An 18,403-nucleotide genomic window follows, 5' to 3' on the forward strand; every position below is an offset into this window, starting at 1 on the left:
AAGCGAAAAGCCCAGGGGCTGGAGCAGTTGGAGGCCTCGCGTGGCTGCGTCTGAGCTGGGCTGCTGGGCAGCTGCTTCACCCTGAGCATCAGTTTTTTTCTTCCTGGGTACAGTGGCGTTAAGTCACCAGTGGAAAGTAGAATTGTCATGGGAATTAAAACAAACCAGCTATTTAATTGATTAGATTTTTCTGTCTAAACAATGTCCCTCATTAAAAACACTAATTACGTAATAGTGGTGTCAGTTAAAAGGACTCCACATGCATTGGTATTAGCTCCCTATTTTATTTTGAAAAGCTCTTGTTGAGGAAAGAGTTAAATACGCACACAACAGGTACAATTTACCTTTCTCATCAACTCTTGCACAGTAACCTGCGTAACTTGTTCCTCAAACCTGGAGACATGAGCCAGGCCTTTAACTTCCCTTGGGCTTGAAGTTAAGAAGCCCCTGCCCTGCAGCCTGTGTCGCCGAGCCTGGCTGTGACCTCGGCGTGTGCCTCTGCACTGCAACACTTCTCCTGTCCTTCCCCTCGGAGTCTCTCCTTTCCTTTCTATGGCTTTAGCAACAAAACCACCCGGGTTTCTCCTTAGAACTGTTTCCTCCTCCTGTCAACTGGCCAGCTTGCTGCTCCCCGAAGCCCCACACTTATGGGTCTGAGCAAAAGCACATGTTGCCGTGTAAACAGTTGAGTCTTCCTTAAAAATGGCTTACTACAGTTTCTCAGCTCATTCAAAACTTGTTTAGGATTAAAAGAAAAGAAATCATGGAATGTTACACTGAAAGTGTTTAAACAGATGACAGAAACTTAAAGCAGACAGCGTGTTGGTACAAAACACTGTTTTGATCATCTAGGGAGCTCCCCAGGCGCCCGCACGCAGACGACCTCCACCTGCTGCTGTCAGAGCCGTTTGCTAAGTCCCAGCCCCAGTCCGTCAGCCACTTACGAGCATCCTAGATTCATAGGTGATCATCAAGTGCAAATGGAGGTGGAATGGCCCCCTCCCACTTCCTAATACCATCCCCTTTCCTGATACTTCTTAGGCAGGAGGACACATGGGCCTCTCGGAAAGTCACGGGAAGGGAAAATGATGGCCTTTTCCTCAGATCTCCTAAGGATTTTCCTTAAGCATTGAACCTGAGTACTCTCAGTCATGAGTATGCAAAACACCATGTCAACAGCAAATCTGATTTACTCCAAACACTATTATACTATGAAAATTCGGTACAGCACCGACCGAAAGAACTTCTGGAAGCATAGTCCTCCCTTCTTCCTTTATCTGGTGCTCAGAATCCAGCTTGGGCTGAGGACTGAGGACCAGCTTCCTCCTTTCCCTAAATTCCAGGACTGGCCTAAGCTCCAGGGGGCTCATCGAAGGAAGGTTGGCACCACGCCCCCCGAAGTGGAGGCTGGCCTCTTCTCAACCGCAGGGCATCTATGCAAGGTGCACATCCCCCGGGAGGTACCTGACACTTCTTCCAACGGAAGTCCTAACCAAATACACCTACTTGGAGAAGCAGCAGAATGGCTACATCTGTGGCGCACAAAGAGTTCCTTCCCCCATAGCCTTGCTCTCTCTTGGCTTTCCTTCTCCCACTGACTTCTCCAGAACCTAAGAAGCAAGTGGGAAGAGAAGTGTGCAAGGAAGAGAATGAAAGAAAACAATGATGTATGACATCCTAAAAAAAGATCTCTGGTCAGTAATGATACGGTTGCAAGACGGGAAGCTGGGATCACTGCGACCACGGCCTTCTTTTGCCTGAGAAGTATCATCAGCCTCCAAAGGTGAAGGTAAGGCATCCAAACCGCCCGACGTTCCCTGCCCACGAGCGCCTGGAAACCACACTCTTTACGACACTCTCACAGCACGGATCGCACTGTGCCATTGGAAACACAAAGCTGTAATTCTGGATGGCATTCTTGACCAAAGTCTCCAAGCAAGTAATTGGTAGATATGACCTACAGTATAAGCAGACAGTTATAAATCTCTAGTTAGCAAAATGAGGCTCAAGTTCTATGATTTGGACTCAGATGTACAAATATATACTTGGAAGTCCTGCGACAGGAAGGACCCACTGCCCAAAATCTGCAGTGTTCAACCTGTACAGAACTAAACCATTGGTTTTAAAATAATTTAACATTTAGTTGCTTGCCTTCTTAGAATTTTAAGGATTTTTTGATACATTTTTTAAGGTTCTTAAAAAAAACACAAGTTAAAAACCAATATTTATCCTTCTCCTTCAATAAATTTCTCTTTAGCTAAAATAAGTATTTTTAATGTTTTCAGTGTTTTTAAACTCATGGTGGGCAAGGCGCTTGCCTTCCACCCACTGGACAGATCACACAGTGCACCACGTCCCCGGGCACAATTTAGGAGAGAGGAGGTGGCAGCCAGTGTCCTCCGGTTGTGGAGGCTGTCTGAGCGCAAAGCTGCCTCACGGTGTGGCCGTCACTGGTCTAAAAGGCGGGGCCTCGACTGCCGCCCTCATGGGGAACAGCTGACTTCACGGTGCCCTTGGTTTTCACTGGGAGCTCTTCATCAAACCAAACGCTCTAATAAATATGGTTATGAAGTTTCATTTTTTTAGAGATTATTTTTTCAACTTACCCATATTTTATATCCTTAGGCGCCTTTACAAAGCCCAACAGACCTTCAGTTAAATAAACACATCATTAGACTAAAGAACTATGTCAAAATGAGTGCAATTAGTAGGTTAGTAAATCTAGTCACTTAAGAATTTTAGCCTCAACAAAGACACTCCAGGAGGAGATAAAATGTTCTAGCCTAAGGAAGCCCCCACCAAGGACCCAGTCCAAATACACGGAAAACTTTATTCTCATTCAAATTTTCCTGGACGCTACAGGAAAATTAATCCTTTAGGCTCCATCCTGGGTCAGGGGGGAAGGCTTTCACCGCTTGGTTAAGTACTGGGGATTTTTTTCCTTGAGTGGGGAAAGAAGGAATATTTGGTAATTGATTTAAGAGCTGGTTTGTGGATCACCTGTGGATTAGTGAGCACTGGCTGAGCCACCAGGCAAGGGAGGAGGTGGACAGAGTGCCCCCGCTTGCACTGCTGGGGAAACTCACTGACCTCAGTCTGCTCTTCCATTCATTCAGCGAACACAAGCTCCCATGGCAGGCCCTGTTCCACATGCAACAGTGCATAGGACACGGTCCCTGCCTGCAGGCAGCTTGCAGTCTGGCGGGGAAGACAACTAGAGTAAAATCGGACAGAACGAAATGCTTTTTTCTTATCCCTAAATGCCCTGAATGCCGTGCCCCTGCCTCCATCTCTGAACGCATCCTCTGCTACTTGACCACCCGCTCACTTTGCTCCAGCCATACTGGCTGTCTCGCTGTTCTCTGAGCAGGCTGACCCTGCTCACGACTCAGGGCTGTGCTCCTGCTGTGCCCCTTCTCCACTTCGCTGAAGTCTCTGCTCCAAAGTCACCTCCTTATAGAGACTTGCTTCATCACCCAACTGAAACAGCATTCCTTCCACCCCTCTCTACTCTCATGTTCTTTAAAAAAAAAGATATTTATTTATTTGTTTATTTATTTATTCTATAGAGGGGAGAGGAGGGAGAAAGTGAGGGAGAGAAACATCAATGCGTGGTTGCCTCTCACATGCCACATATTGGGGACCTGGCCTGCAACCCAGGCATGTGCCTTGACTGGGAATCAAACCAACGACCCTTCGGTTCACAGGCCGGCGCTCAGTCCACTCAACCACACCAGCCAGGGCTATTCTATGTTCTCAATAGTTCTTTTCAGTGTTTGATTAAAGCAGGTGTTGAGTACTACCTATCTTCCCATCACGATATCAATGCCATGAAGGGAGAGCTTGTCTGTCCTGTTCACTGCAATTATCCCAGAACAGGCCTGGCACAAAGCAGATGCTCAGTAAAGACTTGTTGGTACATAAGCACAATGATAAGGAAGGCACAGCTGGTAGGAGAACCCATTCTGGGGTAATCAGAGAAGGCCTCCCAGAGGAAGTGGCATTTGTGAGAGGGAGTTAGCTGGATTTTTGTAGGGAGGGGTACCGAGGAGAAGAGGCAGAGAAAGCAAGGAAAAGTGGCTGCAGAAAGCATGCCAGAGTCCTGGGCCACTCTGGACGATTGCAAAACCTTGGCAAAAGGCGAAAGACGTGAGAAAGAGTCCCCACATCTGGTCCTCAGCAAAGTGTATGCTGACCTCTCCCACTGAGCTTGCCTCCCTAAGAGTAGCCCTCCGAAACGGCTCCGCCCCGGAACGACGCTTTGCTGGAGGGCGCCCTCTGGTGGCCTGATCTCCTAGGATAAGGTGCCTGAAACCACGGCTTTAGCGTCCAGCCTCCCTTCTCGGATCCTCTTCCCTTTACCCAAAACAGACAGACGGCTACCCACTGTGACAAAGTTGATTGTTTGGTAAGATAGCTTCTTAGACTTACATTTTAAACTTTTATTTTGTTTAAAGGTTAGGGCCCCATTGGACAATTGTCCTAACAACACACACTTACTGAGCATTTCCTATGTTCTGGGGACATTGTGCGTATTCATTCATTCATTTAACTCTCACAGTACGGGGATGACTGTCCGTGCCCCCACTTCACGGAAGGGAAGGGTGAGGCCTGGAGGACAGACTAGCAGCCCAGGCTGCGGGGCTGGTGAGTCGCAGAGCAGGGAGTCACGCCCAGGCAGCGGGCTCCGTATCCACGCTCCAACAGTGGCTGGGTGCCATGCTGAGGGTGACAGAGAGACTAGGCCTGGGCAGCGAAGGGGGAGGGCATAAGAGCGGCAGGTGCAGCAGAGAACAAATGCCTCCATTGCAGTCACCTCCCATCTCCTGAGTGGCCCTTGAAGGACTTGGAGCCAAAGGGGCAGCCAAGAAAGCACGGAAAACTCCAGTTTGTGGAGGGAGGATGGTCCGGGATGTGGACTCGAGGTCCCCGAGTGCCTTGGGGCTTGGAGCCAGGGTGTCGCGTTGCCAGGCCCGGCCCCCATCCTCGTGCAGACAGCCCCAGGGCCGCCAGCCCGGGCGCACGTGTGCATCTCTCGGCCTCCTTCACCATTTATGGTGTCTGAGCCTCTGGCCTTCACAGGTCGGTAAATCCCCACACTGGGAGGGGTGCTCACTCATGCAGGGCCGCTCTCAGAGCAAGTCCGAAGGGCCCGGCGGAGTTCTTGCCGGGGCCTCGGTGTTTTTGCTTTAAAACATGCTTGGACTGGCCTCCACACAGGGCCCCCTCCTCCCACAGACCTGGAGGCAAGAAGGACGGCTGCAAGGCTTCTCGTGCCATCATCCGGGGCCCCCACCGATAGCTGCACTATTAGCTCAGCTGGGGCTCTCTAATCGGATCTCAACTCTGGCAGGCGGGACAGGCACTGGATTAGCGGGGCCCCTGGCTGAAACCAGTGAGGGAGCAGCTCAGATGACGCACTCACTGAACGCTGTTCTGGCTCTCGGCTGTCACTAGACTTCGGGGTAGGTTATGCAAACCTCCAGGGAGAGCTCCCTGGTGGGAAGGAGCAAGCAGCCCCCCTGGACCAAGGAGACAAGGCTCGGACCTGGTCTTGTTTCCTCTTAAGTCCCATTACCACAATTTCCCCAGGCCCCTCAATGAGCCATGAAATGAGACCCATGAGGAAACGGGATAAACGTGTAAACCAGAATGCTGGCTGGCAGACGCCCAGCAGCCAGAGTCACACTCCTACCAGAGTGACAAGGGCTTCCAGAAGGGAGACCAAGTCACCAGAGATGACCCCATGCAGAGGCACCCAGGAGAAGCTGGCCAGTCCAGGGAGCATGTCCCCTGTTGGCAGGGAGCCTCAGGCAGCCAGCGTCGGCCACGTTGTCAGTCGGTGCCGATTCCCTTATCCCTAGGGGGCTGACTCGACCTAGTCCCCATGGCCAGCCTCCCACTTGGGGTCAGAGGACACACTCCGTAAAGGGCAGGCACAGAAATGGTCACGGGTTTGGAGTCATGAGAAGCTGGGTTTGGAGGCCAGCTTGACTTACTAACTCGGTGTTCTTAGGCAAGTCACATTAGCTTCTCGGGACCTGCAGACCCCGCTGTGTGAAGTAGGAAGAGCACCGCCCACCCCCAGGGCTGTTGAGGTCCAGATGAGAAAATGCCGGCGAGGTGGAAGTATCTGACACGGTGACGCGCACATGAGTTTTCCCTTGCCCTTTTCAGTGACACCTTCTCCTGTGGCCTTCCAGAAGGTGGCCACTCATGTCACAGGGGCATTCTCCCTGGGAGGCCGGGACCCTGGGGGGATGGGCAAGGAGGGCGAGGTCCTCCTGCCGGCCCGCAGCGCAAGCAGAGCACAGACCACCCAGGCCCGCCACACCCAGGTGCTGCGGCCCAGGCCAGAGGTGGGCTGGGCAGTCTGGCTTACCTGAACACCCTGGACCCCAGAAGCACTTCCCTGGGTGCTGTCACCACCACGGGTGCCATAGCCCAGGCAGCTCTGTCCTCAGCCTGGCTGCCCTGCGACTTGCTGGGACAAAGCACTTGGCAGGGATCAAGGGGATGTCTGTGATAATCGGATCACTGGACACCGGGCTGGTGATGTGTGAAAACAGGCCTCAGGTGGGGGGAGCAGGGGCAGACCCTTTAGAAGCCTCGGTGCTGGCACTCTGGTACCCAGTGCTCCCCAGCCAGTGAGGGGTCATTTGTGGGAGCCCTAAGTCTTAGTGGGCTAGGGTCACTCCCTGAGGTCATCTCTCAGTGTGCCATCTTCTTCCTCCCCAGTCTAGAGCTGCTTGAGCCAAAGGAGTCTTTGCCTCAGTCCCCGCACCTTTCCTCAGCCCTGGTGGGGTATGGTGGTGGGGACTCGCCTTTGCATGTCCATCTCCCACGACAGACCCCTGTCACCTGCCTGCTCTGGGGTGCAGTGCCCCTTTTCCGAAGCAGATGTGTTTGTAGAAGCTCCTACCATGGACAGTGACCTGGGCGCTGCAGGACACCTGCCCCAGAGGGTTCTCAGCCAGACAGGTGTAGGTGCCGTCGTCCTCCGGCAGCGCGTCCTGGATGTGCAGCGTAGCCACGCCGGCCTCGCAGGTGGAGCGAGCATACTGGATGGGCTGCCCTGTGGGGGGAAGCATGGGAAGGCTCAGCCAGCGGGCCCTGGGGGCCGGGTTCTGAGCAATGTCCCCAGAAAGGCTGCTGCTGTTTTGACTCTGATGCTCACCATCGTTGCTCAGATCCACGGAGAGCTAATGACGTGTCAGCCCCACCCCCAACCACCTGGGCAGAGGCTTGTAGGTAGAGAAAGAGGCAGGTGCCAGGGGGATGAAGGAGAGGAGTAACTGTGTGAGGTGGAGGAGCAAGACTGGGCCTGGAGGTCTTTAGAACGTGGGAGGGACATAGTTCTGTGCACTCTGTTTAAACAGTCCCCCGGTCCACACCCTGGACTTCATAGCCTTCTGAGCCTGGAACGAATCTTACAGGGTCATCTGGCCTGCAGCCCAGTCTCAGGCACACCAGACCTCACCCAGACTGAATGGATGGTTCCTGGATCTTTTCAGAAGTCACCAGAAACAATGATTCCATTTCCTATTACAGATGTTTATCAGAAATCTCGAACTAATGTTGCAATTGGGTGCATTTCTTCACGTGATTAGGTGCACTTTAGGGTTCATGAAAAAGATAAAACGGGGAACCCAAAACATCTCTGGCCCCTTCTTCCCAGAGGCCCTTCAGCCAGAAGCCCTTTATAGAATCCTGCCTGGGAACAGGAGCACGTGCTGTGAACCGCAGTGGTTTCCTCAATGCTATATGTTCCTGGGACCTTATCATTCCGAGATGTGGGCTTTCATTTCCAGGAGGAAAGTCTCATTACTGAAGATTCTGGCCTTAGAGCAGGAATGTGTCCATTCACTATACAGGAAGCAGCTGCCAGTTTCTTCCCGCGTCAGGCTGCAGGGTCCTGGTTTGCACTTCATACATCTGGGGGCGGGCCGTGGGGAGGGAGGAAGTCCAGAAGGAAGTGCCCTCTCAGCAAGGCAATGTTTTCTCCTGCACAAAACAACACTTCCTGTCTCTGTGACTGTCTGCGGAGACTACCCAGCATGCCACAGGCCCAGAGGAAAGAGATTCTGCCCAACCCACTTCACTTTGTAAAAGCGGGGCTGGGAAAGGCAGGTACCAGGATCCCGTTACTGGAAGGCTTGGACATGCTCTTCCATACCCTAAAAACTCTCTTGCTAGAGAACCCCAGTCCACCCAGTGACTGCCATCAAAGGGCCGCTGCTGTCCGTACAAGTGCTGGCGAGCTGTTCGAGAGCTCTCCTTTCCCTGGAGCATGACCCATGGGTCCCCACAAGATGGGAGGAACCGGTGGCTCTGGACAGGAGGCACTCAGGATTGGGAGACACGGGACTCCCAGCTCCAAGAAGGTCAAGCCCCAAGTTTCCGTAGCTGCCAAGGGAACTCAACTTGAGCACGGCTGTCCTCTAGTGGTGAGAGTGTGGAAATGCCAAGGTGCGCCCGGAAGAAGCAGGTGGGGCGGCTTTTCAGCCCAGAGCCCTGTAGACCAGGGTGGGTCAGCAAGCTACGACTCAGGGCCAGATCTGACCTGTAGCCTGTTTTTGTACAGCCGGAAAGCTAAGAATAGTTTTTATGTATTTTAAATGGTTTAAAAACATCAAAGGAAAAGATATTTCGTGACATGTGAAAATTGTATGAAATTCCCATTTACTGTCCGTAACTACAGATTCACTGCGACACAGCCACACCCACTCCTTCACATATTGTTTCCTGCTGCTTCTGTGCCTCGACAGCAGAGCTGAGTAGTTGTGGCAGAAAGGACAGGGCCCGTCAAGCTGAAAATACCCTCGGGCCCTTTATAGAAGAATTTTCTCGTCCCCCTGGCGCGATCTCAGCTCCAGATGGGAGCCAAACTCTCCTTCTCACACCACCGCCCCGAAGTGTCCAGCTCTGCCCCAGCCGCGGGAGGCCGCCTCCTCGCGGTCAGTCTGCGGCCAACAGGGCTCTGACCTCAGTGCTCACTTACCTACCAAGTAGACAACAGGTAAGAAAACTCCGCGGCACCTTCTCCCACTGATTGAACATAATTTCTGTCAAAACTTAACAAACTATACGAACAAGGAAGGTCCCCAGGCAACAAACACGTCCGTGGTGCTGCAACAGCCGGGGCCATTCGGGGCACAGATGACGGACCGCTGCTCCTTTAAGGAGCCTGTTCCTGTGAGAGCCCGGTGTGGGGGGGTGGGGGTGGCGGGCCCTGGCCTTCTGTCCCAGCCCTTCTCCTTGCAGATAAAGAAGCTGCTGCCCAGAGAAGTAAAGCGGGGTGTCCAAGGTCACCAAACCAGATGGCCCAGAGGACAGCCCTTGTCTCCCAACCCTTGGCAGCCATTCCCTCATTCCCCTGTTGATCCCCGAAGCAGACCTTGCTCAGTTTCATCTGTTTTATGCACTGTTCTCCATTCTAAAATTAGAGTTCTTCCATACTTTCGGGCTTTAAAGGCATTTTCCTTCTTCTTTTTTTAAAACAAAAGATGATTATATATGACAATTTTTTCAAAGGACCTTACTTGTCCACCCTACCCCCACCACCCGCCAAAACTGGCATGTTTCCATAGGACTAAAACATTAAAAAGAATTACTGGCCTATGAATCCCCAAACTACCCGCCACTAAATGAGAGACCAGGTGCTCTGAGTAACCTCTAGTACAGTTCATTAACGTGGTATATTTGTTCATTTGTTGACTGAACAATATTTATTGAGGGCCTATTATGAGACTAGCTATATAAAAAGGAACTAAATTGTACCCCTACGTGCAAGGCACTTCGTAACTGTTTTATATAAAGGGTCTAATTCATTTCCCAACTGCAGTCCTGGAAGGTAGGTGGCATTATTCCCGTCTCGCGGGTGCGGAGCCCAAGGCTCAGACAGAGCGGTAACCTGCCCAGCGTCCCCAGCCAGGCGGCCGCAGCCTCTCAGGTCCCATGCCCTCCCCGTGCCCTGTGCTTCCTGCTCACGTGCACATGGGTCAGAGTGATAACCGGCGATGCCGAGAGAGGACACGGGCAGGGCCAAAGGGGCCACAGGACGGGAGCAGGGGACCGGGGTAGGCACTGGGGCAGGAAGGCTCACCATTTAGCAGCCAAGTGATTTGGGGCACTGGGGTCCCCTGCACCGAGCACTGCAGCACAAAGTCCTGGCCCTCAATGACGGTGCAGTCCTTCAGGACACTGGACAAGGAGGGGGCCACCTCCATCGCGGCCAGTTCTGCAAGGGCAAAGAACAGACAGGCCGTTTCGGATCACAGCTGGCCCATTCCGGCAGACGACTACAGTCACCCCAAGTCCCGCAGGCAGACGCCTCACTGCCCTGGGCTCCCAGGGCTTCCTTGAGGCCTGGCTTTGGCTTTAGCGATCTTCACACTTAATTTCCCATTGCAGAGACCTGGACTCTGCGGCCCAGAAACTGGCAGGGGCTTTTCACTGTCACTAAACACTGGGGGTCTGGAAGTGCTCAGGACCCAGACCGGCCCTTCCCCGCGGGACTCGGGCGCCTCCTGTCTTGTCTTGACTTTTGCTATCCTGGGGCATCCCCAGAGCTCTTCTTCCCACCTTCCTTGGTCCTACTCTATTTTCTAGTGTTTTTTAAATCTTCTTTATGTCCCATTGGTGACTGCACAGTCTTCTCAATATCTTTTTACATGGAGAGACCACTTGTCCACTGGTGAGAACATTCCAGTTTTAAGTTATTATAATTATTTTTTTCCAGCTCCAGGACTGAATCAAACGACAAACTCACATGTGTTCTAGTTTTCTATCCCAGGCCAATGGCTCAGAACCACGGGGGCCCTGGGCTCTGCATTACTAAGTCCCCTCATTATGCTGATGCACGTTCCAGTTGAGGACCACCCAGCTGGACTCCCCAGAAGTCTTCTGCATGGGTGAACTGGGGAGCATTCGTAGTTTGGAGACCTTAGTTACGAACAGTAGAGACAGATACTCTCTTCCACAACAAACACGACACACTGTGGAAACGTCAGGGTGGCTGACAGCTGACAAAGTGTAACTGCTTTTGATCATTATTATAGAAGATAGCCCACCAGTACTTTTCAAGAGTAGCTATTCAATACCGTGATGAGAGGTAAGCCATATTATAGTGCAAGGGTTTATGGGAAAAGACTAATATTTCAGGGCTTACTATGTGCCTGGTACTTTTCCAGGTGTGACCGTAACACGGCCATGAGTTTGCTCTCTTTAGCTCATTTCACAGATGAAATTGGTCATTTCCCACAGTCGAACCCAATGGTGAAGCAAGGCTTGATGCCCAGCTCTCTGAGCCTATTCCACACTTCCTCCTCGAGACCAGAGCTCCCCAAAGGGGAGAGAGCAGTGGGCGAGCAGCTGGGAGTCAGGGGGATGCTGCACCTGACGGGGCCCTGAGGGAGGGAGGCACGGACCACCACGAGGGACGTGGGGCGGCACCACCTCCACGTCTGCCGCCGTCCGTGTCAAATCCCCTCATTAGAAAAACACCTTTGGGAGCCACTGAAAATAATACGGGTGTCCGTGTCAGACCAACATGGGTTAGAAATAAGCTATCTTTTAAAAGCCTGTGACCTTGGACAAGTCACTTAGCCTCACTGCAACTCAGTACTGGGTGTAACTATAATTAGTTTGTAAGATTGTTGGGATAACTAAAGGAAGCAATGCAAGTAAAACATTAACACAAACCCCGGCACACTGAACAGCCTTTTTTCTGGTGGGGGCTGCTAGAATCAGACAAAAGCTGTGCGTAGACACCATGTGTACTTGGCTGCGGGTTTAAGGATGAGAGAGAGTGGAGAGATACAGCACTGGCTAAAGAGGCAGTGGGCAGAAGGAAGATTTTTCTTTGCTTTTTCAGCACAGGGCAGTCCAGGGCATGCTGGTAGGGGAAAGAAAGAGGCCTCTAGAGAAAGGGAGGGGAAAGAAAAATTATATATTACAATCTTGGTGGAGAAGGGAAAGGATGGAATGAGAAGTCTCTCTAGTGGAAACAGACCGCTTTTCTGCAGCATCAGCAGAAAACAGAAAGAGAGAGAAACTTTAAAGAAAGATAGATGGTACATGAATATTTATCAGTTTTGTTACAATAGTGAAAAGAATGAAAAAACTCTAAATATTCAGCAATAAGACTGTGCCTAAATTAGGCACATTGTTTTAGAAAATATTATGTGGCCTTTAAAAATTAAGCTTTCAAATAATATTAAGTCATATAGAAAGAGGCTTAAGTAGCGTGAGCAAATTAGAATAGGAAGGTGTGCAAACAGCACAATGTCAATGTTGTTTTAAAAACATTAAAATATTTAGTTGATTCATAAGATCATATATTGTCTAAATTCCTCACAATGGACACACATTACTTTTATAAGCAGGTGTTATAATAAACGTAAAAGATGTGGGACCCCCGTCATCTCACATGACTTTGAACGTGTGTATTTAGGGAGCGTTTGGTCCCCTTGGGTACAGCAGTGAGTCAGGGCGCTCCTGGGACAGCTGAGGAACCTAAAAATGGTAGCTCCCAACTGGGCTGGTCACGGGGCTTGGGCATGTTTATTCTGAGGTGATTGATGTTAATGGACTCCTGATCAGGAACCACACTGTCTCGGAGCAATGACTTTGGCCTTGGCATGTGTGTGGGGACAAGGTTTCCGTGGGGTTGTACACCCTGGGCGGGGGGCTGTGGGCGATGACCTTCTGCAGTATATGAGGCCTCCTCGCAACAAGCCAGGGCGGCCTGGAGGAATGTACTCACTCTTCACGAGGAGCGTCCAGTCACAGGACACCTGGCCTCGGACATTGGAGGCTGTGCAGCTGTAGTTCCCACTGTCCCTTGCCCGGGCTTTCAGCAAGCAGAGGTAATGGGACCCACCATCTTCGTAAATCTCCACGGTGCCTTCTCGTCCCCTCACAGGGGCACCCTCCAGGAACCAGGTCACTTGTGGCTTCGGAATCCCTGAAACTGCAGGGCCAGGTGAAGGCCATGAGGCCCCCCGAGAGCACACTGTGCTTGGGAGGTGGAAGACCGGACCAGAGAGGGGCTTGGCCTGCGGTGCAGCTGCCTCCTGCTGGCGTCCACTTCCTTACCCCTCAACCCTCCACGTCACAAAAGGAACCCACCTAAGACAGAGGCAGGGTCCCTGGGGGGCAGGGATACAGGGTGACAGCTAGGGATTCAGGTAAGCCAATGCCAGCAGAAGACAGGAAAGAAGGGACCCTGTGGCTGATGTCTTGACAGGGATGGTGGTGGTGACGACCAGTCTCCCAGTCCAGGGCAGTCAAGATTAGGGCAGGAGGCTGGCGCTCTATCCAACAATGAGCAGCGGGGCACTGCTGGGTATTTCTCTACAACAAAGGACGTCACTAGACTGAGTCCTTCCTGAGAGAAGACCCCTGTAAAGTGGCTTCCGGGATGGGCGGTGTCCAAGGGGGGGGTGGGTACAGGAGGCTCAGACCACTGTGCTGAAGGAAGGGAGTGGCCACGCAGGGCTACGCTGTGGGGGCCAGTGACCACGGTCAGCTCTACTCACCCTCACATCTGAACTGGACTGTTTGATCTTCACAGACTTCCCGGCTTTGGGGTTTGCTCTCGAATTTGGGGAATGTCGAGTCCCTCCGGCTCTCCATGGGGATTTTCCTAGTAGCAACCTTGCTCACAACTTCTTGGGTTCCCAGGCCAGACGGTCTGGTGGGGAGGGCGGCTGGAGGCGGAGCAGCCAGCCGCTCGCGCTCTTCTCTGGAAGGAAGCAGGGAGCCGGAGACGGGGACTCTGTGTTCCGGCTGGACTTTGGTGGCCTGCAGGGTGATGGTGCTGGAAGTCTTCTGCAGGATGGGGGTCCTCAGGGTCTTTCTGGGTGAGTCCCCAGACGGCTCCGGCTTGGATTCCCTCGGAGGCTGAGGCTGGCTACTTGTGGCCCAGGTCGGGGAGCCACCTCTCTGGGTGCTGCAGCAGCTTCTACTGTCAGCTGTGGTTTCTACGCTGTCCAGTTTCGGCCCCTGTGCGATTCCATTGGTCACTTCCTTCCTGATATCTGAATTGGCTGCCTTCATTCCCCTCAAAAATGACCTGTGTGGTGGTGGTTAGGGCGGTGGTTTGGAGGGTGGGGAGGAGGACAGTGGGGAAGGAGAAGGAGGAATAGAATGCTCATCTGGTTACTCACAAGCATTACTCATCACAAGCACAGATTCCAGGGATCACAAAAGCCCACAAGTTAAGAGAAAGAGAGAACAAAAGTCTTCCTCTGCTATTTTCTCCATTTCCCAAGGCAGAAAACAAGCAGCCATTCTCCACATTTCCCTGCCCCTCATCCCCGGTCCAGAGCCTGTTCTTTCTACACTTACTAAATCTGCCTTTCTTCTCTTCTTCCCAAGTGCTACCCTAGTTCACACCACACGACACAACCAGCTTCCCTTGTCCGCCCTGGCCCTCTCTAACCCATGTTCCATACAGCACACATAGTCAGTCTTTGAAAATCAGAAAACACGTCATATCAGTTCAAGCATTAAGATTTTCCAACAGCATTTCCATCATATTAAGAACAAAACTGAGCTTCCTGAGACGGCCCGCCAGTCCGCCCCTATGTGCGAGAGCTCCAGCTGCCTCTTCAACCTCGGAAGACACTGTGTCCATACTTACCAGGCTGCAGTCACACAGGCGTCCCCCGGGGGCCCGCCTCTCATCTCCCCACGGTCACATACGCCTCCCCCTCTGTTTGGAGCACTTCCTCCTGAGCTCCTCTTCCCCTAGCTAACAGGACTCTTCATAGGCTTGAGCTTGGACATCACACTTGCAGGAGGGTTTCTCTCACCCTCTACCCTAAGTGAGTGCTTCTCGGTTATTCCTCCCCAGTCTCACCACAAGTTGTAATTACGTATTTGTGCGGCTCTGCTTAGAGCCCTTCCCAACACTAGACACCAGCTCAGCCTGCACCCCCAGAGCCTGGCACTGAACCTCGCATGCGGGAAAGGCCGCTCCTGAGAATGAGGAGCTGGAGGAGCCGTGGGCTCCGGCCTGCCACGTGGACAGTGTCCTTCCACAGCAGAGCGCCCCTCCTAACGATGCTGACCTGAGCAGACACCGAGAAAGACGATGGCACTGTGTCTTCGAGAGCCTCAATACTCATGGCAAGTCTGATATAGAACCCGGATGGCATATTACAACAGGAGAACGACACGCCCGCGAGCAACAACACCCTGCAAACAGTTCTCCCTCCCGCTATGACTCGGAAATTCAGGGCATTTCAAATGGAAACAATAACCGTAACGCCCAGACGTACCTACTGGTGTTGTCCAAACCTGGAAAAAGGAGAGGGGAGAGACACCGTGAGTGGGGTGTTTTATACACCTGGGCACACAGTAATGAGACAACAGTCTCTTCCATTTGAAAGCTTTCACTTCCTAAGCCCTCACTTTCCCCTCCCCACGGTTCCCCCTCCCTCACTCATTTCAGCTTCTCTGGCCCTGACCTCCGTGGGTTCACGTGAGAGGTGCTCAGGGTCTCTGAGCTCTGGAGACACGGTCTGTGCGTCCACTGCCGCCGGCTGCCCAGCCTGCAGCAGGCCCCGACCTGGCCTCCAGGCCGCAGCCGGGAGCCAGAACCAATGGGGACCAACAAAAATAAACATACGTGGAAAATTTCAAATCCAAACAGTCGAACTTACACCTGGCTCTAAAAACAAAGCCCCTAGATGATCATTTTTGACAAATACCTGCTATAAAATGCAAAGGGAAAGTGTATTTTTATTTATCTTCTCGAAAGAAACAATATTTTTTCCAGCCACGTTAATTGTTAAAATTTTATTATGGAAATTATCAAAGTGTCCAATAGTAGACAGAAGGATGTAACACACCCTGAAAGCCAGTGCTCAGATGAAGGAAATATCAATATTTGGCCAGTCTTATCTACCCACCTGTTTTGTTTTGGGGAGTTTTTTCTGGGAGTGTTCTAAAACAAATCCCAGATAACATAGCATTTTGCCACTGAGCACTTCAGAGGGCGACGGGTCTTTAATTCAGTGCTCCCACGGGTTAGGGAGCAGCGCCCGGAACCCTGCTCTCCCCGCCCAGCAGCAGGTCCTGAGCCTGTAGCGAGCTGTGAAGGCGAATTCTTCGGTCGAGCCCAGATGATGGAAAATGGAACAAAAACTACCAGCAGGTGCCATTCGTAGCACAGCTCGGGACTGTTTCACGAAACTCGTTTCAGGTAAATACATTTATATACAGAGGCATGTCCTGGGTTGCAATGAACATTTTCTGTTGTGAAAAATGCTTGGGGCCAAAAATAGTAAAGAAAGTGAGGAGGAGGAGGAGTGTCTGAGAAAGGAAGAAAACTTGGGAAAGAAAAATCATAGGAGAAAGGAGGAGGAGAGGTGAAGGTCATTGCTGGTTCGAGACTCTGCCTCTGGGGAACACACGGGCATGTGAACATGACACGCGTAACCCACAGATGCATCATGAAAAGGTAGGAGGGCCCCAGGAATGAACTGCGTGTTCTGGCCCCTCCGTCAGTTCCCACCTTGGATGGAAAGCTCGGCCGACATGGAGGCCTTCCCTGACCCGTTCGCCACCAGGCATGTGTACACGCCCACGTCGTCTTGGCTGACCTTGTGGATTTCCAGAACTTGCATCCCGTTCTTCTCACACATAGACACACGGGCACTTGGCTGCAGGGGAACGTCCCCCTGTGGGTGGCAACAGGGCAGCTTGGTCAGGGAAACCTGCTCGCCCGTTGGCCCTGTCCTCCCTCCTCCAGCCAGTCCTTGGGGGACAGACCAGGCACCTCTGCTTTGGGCTCTGTCAACATGCTTAGAAAACAGGCTATTTAAAAAAAATTTTTTTCAATTACACTTGGCATACATGATTATATTAGTTTCAGGTATACAACATAGTGATTAGATATTTATATGCCTTATGAAGTGATCGCCTGTTAAGCCTGGTATCCACCTGACACTGTATGTAGTTACTGCAATATTATTGACTGTATACTCCATGCTGCACAAGGGCGGCCTCTGAACAGCCCCTCTGCCCCGACCCGAGGTCTGTGTATGCAACACGGTGTTTGGTCGAGCTTAGAGCAGATGGATGCAACCTGTTTCCAAGGAGCCCTACTTTGAGGTGGGAAATCCTACATTCTCCACTTCAGTTCTCCTTTGCCTTCTTGTTCCTTTTATCCTTTTCCCAGGGTCAGTTCGAGAGAATTAAGACATAGTAATACATGTCCTGTCACTTATTTTAATCCGGGAGTTCCATCTGTGGAGAACTTGCTCTCCCTGGCCTTGACCCCAAGTTTTCCCTGAGGCTCCTCTGTGCCCTGTGTAACATGCAACCCTCCTCCTTCCTCCCTGCTGCCTTCACTTCCCCTCCCAATGCCTCCTCCTCCACCTCTGCCTTCATGCTGCCCAGACCCGAGAGGTTTATAAAGCACTTACACGTGGAATATTTTGAGGGAGGTGGGATAGCTCTGCCTCGCAGATAAGGAAACCAGGGTTCTAAGGGATCAAATGACTTGCACAGTATCACATGCTTCGTGAACCAGGGAGCTGTGGCCTAAACCCTCATCCCATGACTTCAGATTCTACTCTCTGGTGATGGTCAGGCCTGTGTTGCCTCTGAGGTCGGACACTGTTTTGTGAGTATGTGGATTACAGGACACTGTGGGCTGAGTAACAGAGGGAGAGCATGCAAACGAGGGCAAGAATAAGCATGGCCGTGAATCACACAGAGAACCACTTGTGGATTAAACTGAAGGGACTCATTAAACACACACTCCCATTAGTCCAAGGGTCTAATCCTAAACTTGCAGGGTCCCCAGGCCTGGCCAGAGTTGAAGCAGACAAAACCTCACCTTGAGCCAGGTGACCTGTGGTTGGGGTCTGCCAGTGATCTTGCAGGAGAATCGTCCCATCTGTCCTTCTCTGACCACTGCGCGGCCCAGCTTGGTAGCAAACTTTGGCGGGCACTCTCCCCAGATGCTAGGACAGGTCTCCACTGCAGGGGATATGAATCTGTCCCTGGAAAGAAGTCAGGAGAGAATCCAGCCCCAGACACTGCAACCATTCAGACCTTCCTCTCTTGGACCCCATCCAATCACTTAGGTTGAGGCCAGGAACTGGTGAAGGGCAGCCTTCCCAACTCTAGGCCTAAACACAGGTCTAATGCACCCGCTGGAAGAATCTGTGGCACCAAAACCTGTTTCCTTTACCTCCTGGGCATGTAGCTAGACTCCACTTGCTGGACTCCCTTGAGGAAGGGTGAATTCTACCTGAATTCTACTGAGTTCTGGACAAAAACCCGGGTTTTGACCAATAGACTCCAGGCAGAAGAGCTGTATGCCACCTCTACACTAGACCCACAAAACCTCCTGTGAGATTCTCCACATTCTGTCTTGCCCACT

At 51.9% G+C, this 18,403-nt stretch overlaps 1 protein-coding gene across 4 annotated transcripts in view; it reads right to left on the minus strand.

The window, feature by feature from the left end:
- Window positions 1-18,403, minus strand: part of MYLK (myosin light chain kinase) — a 184,361-nt gene that overhangs the window by 100,576 nt on the left and 65,382 nt on the right. For 2 of the 4 annotated variants that reach the window (XM_037132246.2, XM_037132229.2), the window contains exons 5-11: window positions 17,855-18,020; window positions 16,526-16,691; window positions 15,288-15,306; window positions 13,542-14,077; window positions 12,767-12,973; window positions 10,106-10,240; window positions 6,923-7,075 (exon numbers count right to left, since the gene is read on the minus strand). In XM_037132246.2, coding sequence (XP_036988141.2) covers window positions 6,923-7,075; window positions 10,106-10,240; window positions 12,767-12,973; window positions 13,542-14,077; window positions 15,288-15,306; window positions 16,526-16,691; window positions 17,855-18,020 — 1,382 coding nt within the window. The remainder of the gene's footprint in view (window positions 1-6,922; window positions 7,076-10,105; window positions 10,241-12,766; window positions 12,974-13,541; window positions 14,078-15,287; window positions 15,307-16,525; window positions 16,692-17,854; window positions 18,021-18,403) is intronic. The other 2 variants (XM_053663093.1, XM_053663092.1) reach the window with 2 other exon arrangements.

Source organism: Artibeus jamaicensis, unplaced genomic scaffold (genome assembly GCF_021234435.1).
Source record: "Artibeus jamaicensis isolate MK-2021 breed Jamaican fruit bat unplaced genomic scaffold, CSHL_Jam_final contig_3126, whole genome shotgun sequence".
Classification (NCBI taxonomy): Eukaryota; Metazoa; Chordata; class Mammalia; order Chiroptera; family Phyllostomidae; genus Artibeus; species Artibeus jamaicensis.